Source organism: Poeciliopsis prolifica, unplaced genomic scaffold, assembly GCF_027474105.1.
Source record: "Poeciliopsis prolifica strain line A6 unplaced genomic scaffold, Auburn_PproV2 SCAFFOLD075, whole genome shotgun sequence".
Taxonomy (NCBI): domain Eukaryota; kingdom Metazoa; phylum Chordata; class Actinopteri; order Cyprinodontiformes; family Poeciliidae; genus Poeciliopsis; species Poeciliopsis prolifica.
The window spans coordinates 521,653-529,777 of record NW_026562450.1 but is presented as its reverse complement, the minus strand read 5'-3'; the positions used below and the strand labels follow the sequence as shown (position 1 = coordinate 529,777).

General features: G+C 39.7%; 1 protein-coding gene across 1 annotated transcript; it reads left to right on the top strand.

Annotated features, from left to right (window-relative positions):
- The first annotated feature begins 847 nt into the window (after positions 1-847).
- On the top strand, positions 848-7,825 carry LOC129352388 (selection and upkeep of intraepithelial T-cells protein 1-like). Its single transcript, XM_055021357.1, has 6 exons — positions 848-1,073; positions 1,495-1,821; positions 4,231-4,447; positions 4,578-4,642; positions 4,941-5,054; positions 5,360-7,825. The coding sequence occupies exons 1-6, from the start codon at positions 911-913 to the stop codon at positions 5,965-5,967; spliced, it is 1,494 nt and encodes a 497-aa protein (XP_054877332.1). The 5' UTR covers positions 848-910; the 3' UTR covers positions 5,968-7,825.
- The last annotated feature ends 300 nt before the right edge of the window (positions 7,826-8,125 follow it).

Here is an 8,125-nt window from a genome sequence, read left to right as displayed (position 1 = left end):
TTTTGTTCACGAGACTGGGAGTGAGATTGCGCCTTGCTTTCATACATCCATTGACTACTCCCAGATGTCTTTGCAGGTTTATGTGGGATAGATGCTGCCTATTTCGGTTATTGGACGAGAGGCAAGATATGCTTTTGACAGGTCATCCATTTGTCCATCATAGGGCCTGTCCTGTGACATGGTTGCCAGTCACAGGACAGACAACCATGCACACACATTCTTTAAGGGTCAATTTAGGGAGATCAATTACCCTGATAGTCATGGTGTGGCACTGGGAGAAAGCCACACATGCAAATCCATGCAGAATGACCGCAGGCACTAACTGTGGCAAAGCCAGCCATCTGATAAAGCGGTCATGATTTATTCAAAGAACAAATTTGAATGTACTGTTATCAGTGACACACAACTTGATAAAATAAAAGTAATTGTAGATTGTTTTGCATTTCTCTGAATTGCTTAAAAAACATCTAGGGTTTGATGAGTCGTTTGAAACATGCAGCCTGCCTCTAAAACGAGATATTTGAAATTGGTTTTGATATTTTTGCCGTATTTTCTCCCTCTTCTCTGGTTTCCGCCCCACCATCACAGCTGAATGACATAAACTTTGTGCTTGGCAATTTCAAAAATAAAAACGGCAGTCAATCTACACACACAATCTTAAAATGAAAACAATAATAATAACAATAAAATAATAATTAATAATAATAATAATACTATAACAATAATTAATAATATAATAAGTTATTATTATTATAAAATAATGAAAATTAAAATAATACAAATAATTTCTAACAATAAAATGTTCCCGTTAACCAGGAAGTGCTCATTATTCCCTTCCGCTCTCAACGCGAAACTGCGGACGAACAGCCTGTCAGCCAGAGTTTTCTCCAGGTTTACTCCTAGAATAAAAATGGCCCAAGTTCACCCAGGTTGCAGACATCGACGGGCTGTGGTTGAAAGTTTAAAGTTCATTTCAAGGAGCAGGTGGACGGACAGCAGAACATTTTCCCGTCTCTCCGCCGCTACAGCCGGACTCCTCTCTGTCGTCGTCGCCGTCTTGTGCTTCGCTACAGGTTTGGCCTGGTTAACTTCTTCATTTCATTTTATTTATTGTCTAAACTGATATTTATTTGACCGACATAGCATGTCGTTGTGGCTTTCTTTTTTCTTGTTTGCGTGTCGCGAATCTGCGCCGTCTAACTTTAAGTTAATAATAAAAAGTTTTTTTTTCCCAAGCGACATCACCGTTTAAATACTTTTCAGCTAAACTCGGCGAGTCCGTCCAGTAGAAAACATGTAATAATTACACACGCAGAGAGAGTTAAGTCTGCTTTAAATACATTTGTAGTTATAGCTCCATGTACGAACAGCCGAGTAACTTTTTATCGTCGCGGAAGAGGCGAACAGTTCTAGATTGTTCCTGATTCTACCTCTCAAAGATGGCCGCGCAAACACGGTTACAAACTGCTTCTTCTTCTTCCCTCTCGATACCAGCGTCAGCAGAGACGATAGTTGCGTACGAGAACGAGACGGTCACGCTGCCCTGCCGAACCAACCAGACCAGCGACCTGCTCACCGTGGAGTGGTCCAAGGCCGGGTTGAGCCCCAACATCACCCTCCTGTACCGCATCGGCAGAGAGACCGTGGAGGAGAAGAACCCGGCCTTCCTCAACAGGACCAGCCTCTGGCTGGAGGAAGTGAAGCGCGGCGACATCTCCCAGGTCGTCTCCGGGCTCAGGCTGTCTGACGGCGGCCGGTATCTGTGCAGGACCATGGTGGGGAAGCAGCGGCAGGTTGAAGCAGCGCTGGATCTCATTGTGGGTGAGTGGTCTCTGTTTACAGCATGCATCCTGACGTGTTTCCTGGCTATTCTGGGTCTGTGTCTTTTTAAGCTTCAGAATTATAATTTACACCCTGTTTATTATTATTATGTTACACTAACACAAAATGAGGCAGTTCCAGTGAAGAACAGGAACACAGAGATAAGAGGAAATGCAGTTCAATCTAATTTAATTGTGTAGACTAGATTCACTTCATATTTTTGTTTCAATGCACTTTACAAATCAAACAAATCCAATTATATAAAGTAATTAAAACATATCTTAAGCTTTCGACTAGTCTTCAATCAAATGATGGTATGGGAAAGTAGGGGCGCACCGATTGCAGTTGTCCGGCTGATCGCTGATTACCGATCTTTAAAAACAGCCTGACCTGCTAATATTGATTGTGGCTCATACTGATATTTCTTTTTTTGCCTGAAATGTTTCTAAAAGGCAAGAAAGTTGCTGAGTTGGCAACAGTGAGGTGACTGTTATTATTGTGAATGTGCAGACATGTCCTGTTGGGACTGTCACCTCTCTTACATCAGTGCAAAAGAGGACAGCGGCAGTTTTTTTAGACCTTTGCGCTGAGTAGTTAGGACTGGCCTTGCATATAAGTATCGGCCGATCTCAGTTCTCCCAAAACTAAGAGAATCAAGGTCTGTTTCAAATTGGAAAGGATGAATCAGAGAAGCAGCCTCTTCTGTTGGAGAACCTGTTGACACACAGGACGATTATACGCTGTTCATTTCACAAATCTGGAAACGTGGAAAGAGAAAATTAGCTTCAAGAGGACACAGTAGACATGTGGGAGAAGGTGAATATTTCAAAAGGAACCAAAGTCAAGGGGACACGTTCAAAATATCATGTATGGTGCAACACTAACCCCACACATAACCTCTGTGGAAACCTCCCCCACTGTGAGACGTGGTGGCAGGCAGCGGCACGTTGTTGTGGCGAACTTGGGCAGAGTTGATGGTGAAAGGAATGGAGGTGTAAACAGGGCGGCAGAAGATCTGAGCATGGAGTGGAGATCGACCTACTAGCTGAACGACATCCAAAGCGTTTAGCAAGAGCATAGGAAGGAAGAAGGAACATGTAAGAGTCAGAGAAACTGAATGTGTCATAAGTGTGAGTGCAATCCAGGATATTCTCTCTGATCTTTTCTTTTTCTTAAACTAGCTGTGGTATGATTTGAATCATATTCACAGTTTCCTGCTTCTAAGGTTTTCTGAATTTTCTCTGTAGAAGAAAAAGTTTGAATCACAGGGTCTTGATGAAGATTACATCTAATGTAATCCCTCTGATGCAAAAGGTTAAAGCAAACAGACAAACAAACTATGACAAAGATACACACACACAAAAAAAAAAAAAAACTAACAAAAAAGAAAGAAAAAATTAGTCTGAATCTCTCAATCAATCTAGAAGATTTTGACCCGAATCCGCCTTTTGGGGACTCTAGTCTCTAAACTACTCTAGTTTAGATAGAAGCATATGAATGTGTTACAAATACCCAGGAAAAGCCCAGACTTGTCGCCAGTGCAGTGGTAAGACTTAAAGCTAATGCTCTTAATCTAACCTGACTTAGTTTAAGCTTTTTTGCTAAAAGGAAAGCCAGAAAAGGGATTCTCTAAATGTAAAAAGCTGGTGCAAACTTTGCCCCATGACATACGACATAACCACACAGTAACCTCACCATAAAACAATGTAAAACCAGAACTAGTTTATCAAATGAAAAACTCACAATATGATGATATTTGTGGTTGCAGCATGAGTGAAATGAAATGGACGTAATGCCAGATGAGGCCATCTTGCACTATGAGACCAGCTTGGGGATCATAAATGGTTTGCTTTAAATATGCAGCTTTAGATATTTAGTGCTAAAGCAAACAATGTGTTTAAATTTACACCCTGTTTATTATTATTATGTTACACTAACACAAAATGAGGCAGTTCCAGTGAAGAACAGGAACACAGAGATAAGAGGAAATGCAGTTCAATCTAATTTAATTGTGTACACTAGATTCAAACAATGTGTTTAAATTAACACAAAATGAGTGGCATACTTGCTGAGTTGGCAACAGTGAGGTGACTGTTATTATTATAATAACAGTCACCTCACTGTCACCTCAACCAGCCTGCATTTCATACCGATACTAAAACCTATATTAGGATAACAAGTTTCAGGAGGGGAATTACCCGTCTGGCGACACACAGTTGTGAAAGCAATCTTTGAAATCGCTCTTTGTTCTGTAAATGAATGTAATGTCGACTGTAGGAAGGAAAAAGGCTTCGTCAAAACGTGAGACTGAAAATCACACAGTATGACGTGCCTACCAATATCAGATGTGGTATAACTGCTTTCCTTTGTTCAGGGTGTTTCTGTATTATAAAGTTTGCCTTTTTTCAGGTGCTGCGTCTGAGCCGAAGCTCGCCTTCGTTCGCTCTGGTGACAACGGGAGACTGACACTGGAGTGTAGCGCCGAACGCTGGTTCCCAGAGCCGGAGATAACGTTCTACGACGAGAAAGGCAATATGATTGAAGCCGAAGACCCGCGGACTGATCTGGACTCAGCTGGAAGGTTTAACGTTAAAAGGAGAGCGTCTTTGCAGATTGTCACCGGCAGGTACAGCAAACCCAGAGGGATTGTTTTTCACGTGAGAAACAAGCCTGTTGGGAGGCTACTTGCATGTTGATGTTTGTCTTTAATTGGTTGAATAAAAAGTCAAACGTAACGTTTTGTTGTTTCACCGCAGCGTGACCTGCCATGTTCACCAGCCGCTGTTGAAGAAGACACAATATGCAAATATTTATATTCCAGGTACAGTAACGTGTTGAATGTATTCTTATGAGCTAGTGGTGTTAAAGAGAGGAAAACCTTTACAATTCTGTAAATATGTAGTTTATATTTTATCTTGCATGATAAACAAAATGTAGCTTTTTAGCTGTGAATTTTGACTGTAACATAAACTCCTTCAGTTTTTGTTTTCTCTTGTAATGTAAAGCACTCAGTAGAAAAGTCATCAGTTTGGAATGGTATTTTTTTTTTGTCTTGCTTAAGCAAAAAGCCTTTGAAGATATTTTTATCACCTGCCATAATTGATTTTCTATTATTTCAGATGACTGCATGAGATCCTGCACCTACAGCATCGTGTGGAGTGGAGCGGGAACCGCAGCTCTACTTGCATTATGTGCGGTCGCTTATTTTCTGTGGCAGAAATTTGGATGCTCCTGTAAGTCTGCAACTTTTTACTGCTGGAACAGACAAAAATTTGTTTTCTTCAGATATGGATTGTGTAAACATTCAATAACTGTTTAGATATGGACTGTATGAGTCTTTTTAATGACTTTTCAAGACTGAATATCCCTTTGCCTTGTGTAAGTTATCATACAAGAAAAGAATTCACACTAGAATTGTGTCAGTACTTTCATCAGTATTGACTGATGAAAGTACTCGGTGTTTCCGATACCGCTGGTAGAGACGCCTAGACCTCTCATTTATGTATGTAAACACAAGTGTTTTCCTCTTCATGCACAGATTGCAGGCAGAAATCACCTAAACCACTACAGCCGCCCAGTCTCAGTACGGAAAATGCCATCAACACTCAGTTACAAGAACAGCTACAAGCACAAATCAAAGGGCTGGAGTCACACATTTCTGAAAAAGATGAAATTATTGCCAAACAAAAAGCAAAACTAGAAGAACTTAAATCCCAACTCAGTGCTGCTCAACAGCAAAACCAACCTACAACCAACTCCTCATCCTCACCTGATGCGTCTCACCAAGTTACCCAAACCCTTGACCACAGCAATGCACCACCAGCAGCCACATCAGCGAGCCACAATCCAAAGTCTGGGAACGTGTCCAAGGCGAAAGACCCCAAACCGGCTGGTTCAGGACAAGTCCCTGCTCCTCCTAAAAAGGACAGACCCAAAAGCACTTCTGACCTTTCCACAAACAAAAGTTCTCCCTTCCCCAGTTTTTCCTCAGCTTCCGCTTCGAAAGACAACAAACCTGCCCGCTCTGTGAGTTTTTCCGGTTCTCATGCTGGTGTTCCCAGGTCTCCCCGAAGGTACACCATCGGAAGTAACCCCTTCAGCGTTCTGGCAGATCTAACCGAAGAGTCAGAGGCTCTGATCCATTAACATGGAATACTGAGACAAATAAACGACATAGCATTTAAGCTTGTGATGGATACAGATAAGGTCACGATATAAAAAATGGGACAGACCCGTTCCAAAATGGTACTTCAAGGTTTTCTTTCTTTCAAATTAGGGTTCTCTGAAGTCTCTTACCTAGTTGGTATCTTAAATTACGGCAGACACCTGAACTGATGTCAGGAACTCTATTTAAAAAAACAGATCTGGTCAGTATAGCTCTAAGACCAACGTTGAATTTGCCATATTTCAAAACTCATTGTTTTCTCCTCTTTGTTTGTCTTTTTACATTTGTTTTTTTAATGACAATCACTTTTCCATTCCGTTCATGCTCGGAACAAATAATTGTTAAACTTCAGGTTGATGCGTATTTTTCTACTTATCATCAAACGACTCCTGCCTTCGAAGTAGGAAAAGTCTTTGTCGAGCTAGAACTAGTTTTGCTCAGAAACAAGTCAGAAGCAAATGGTGTTTAGCTAATACCCGTCATAATTATTATGATGACAAACGGGTGCAGTTGGGAGATAAATGGTGCCGACCGTCTTCTGGTGCTGCAGTAACAGTTTTTAAAGAACACACTCAATCTCATGTGCTGGTCTTGTTTACGGGGGCATTGTTTTTTATTGATATATATATATATTTTTGTAGCACTGCTTGTCGCGGGTGGTTCAGAGTATTTGTGAGTTTTAATTTTATAGCTAGCATTAACTTTTAAACTTTAAGTTTTGACTTCTTGGTGAGACTTGTGGCTTATTACAACTGTTTACAGCTGATTTTAAAAATGCAGTTAAAGGTGAAGGGTCCACATTTTGTAAGCTTTAACTATAAATTATGACAGTGTTCGAAAGGAGAGTTTGTTAAATATTGTCTACATATCTGATGACACTTTATCTTCAAATATAACTTTATTACTCTTAAAACAAGTGAATCATATTTTCTGTGAATGTAATGTAAATATCTTCTACTCCAATTCACTACTTTTTGCAGCTCAAAAGTCCTATTGAATAAGATGGTTGAGTTGAACATTTATTAAGTATTAATGGATTTTATTGTAATTTGTTTCATGTGTCTATGAGCCTTTTTAAGATATGCAAATGTGACTTTTTAAATTTTTATTTTTTTATTATTTTTACTGCAATAGAGTAAGAAAATTTTTATTAATGTTTATAGACTTATAAGAATATATAGAACTACATGTATTTGCCTTTCAAAGTTAGCTCTCGCTGACAACTTTAAAACATGCACACACAGCTCCCCCTGGTGTCCGGAGTGAGAAACACTGTTCGCTTGTGTTTTAGCGGTTTGGGGAAACGTGAGACGTTTATGTGTTTAAAGTAAATCAGATTATTGTTCAAAGAGCTGAGCCTGTGATCTGTATTGTGTGCGTTTCAAAAATATTAGAGATATCTTAGAGATTTCATTCTGTCTGGGACAGATGTTTCCTACCAAAATGTTGGTACTCTGTAAAGATGAAATGCCTTCATATATTTTTAACAAATTTGATAATGAATAGAAACTTAAGAAGTTTGGAGAAAGTCTGCAACATTAAAGCTGAAAAAAAAAATGTAACGAGTGTCAGCCTTGGTATTTTTCTTACTATATTTTGAAAGTTTTTAAAAGTGCTCTTCAAAAAAAAAAAACCCATGAAAAAAATCTGAGCAAGATGTAAAAATGGTTGAAGCGTGATTGAAAGCTGTCGATATGAAATACCACCGGTGACTTAATAAAAACACAAAACTGTTAGGTTTGAGTGTTTTTGGGCTTGTACAGTAACAACAATCAGAAGCACAAAGAGGCATGAAGCTGCATCAGAACATATTCAATGAATGTTGAGGTTTCAACTCCGTTAGAGAGAATCTCATGCCGCATTTCCTTCATCCCAAGCAACTCTCACTTTTCTGAGCCAGTTTGATGATGTCCATCTAATCAGCTCCAAAATCTTTTTAGGTTTAAGAATGTCTTTCTTAACTGCAACTGCTGTTTCCCATCGTCTGAGTCGCACCTGAAGACGATTTCGCCTCGTTCGTTTGGAAGAGGTGGGTTGTTCCCCAGTTTTTATGTTTGCAGTGTTGAAGCGACTTTAAAGTTATTATCTATAGTAATGTGATCACAATCATCTAACCTTCATATTGAGCTCATGTTACCT

Bases quoted from the DNA above. Each gene is read 5' to 3' on its own strand.
- LOC129352388 (XM_055021357.1), top strand. From the start codon at position 911: ATGGCCCAAGTTCACCCAGGTTGCAGACATCGACGGGCTGTGGTTGAA. The intron at 1,822-4,230 runs GTGAGTGGTCTC...GCCTTTTTTCAG, and splicing joins AGCGCTGGATCTCATTGTGG to GTGCTGCGTCTGAGCCGAAG. The intron at 4,643-4,940 runs GTACAGTAACGT...CTATTATTTCAG, and splicing joins TGCAAATATTTATATTCCAG to ATGACTGCATGAGATCCTGC.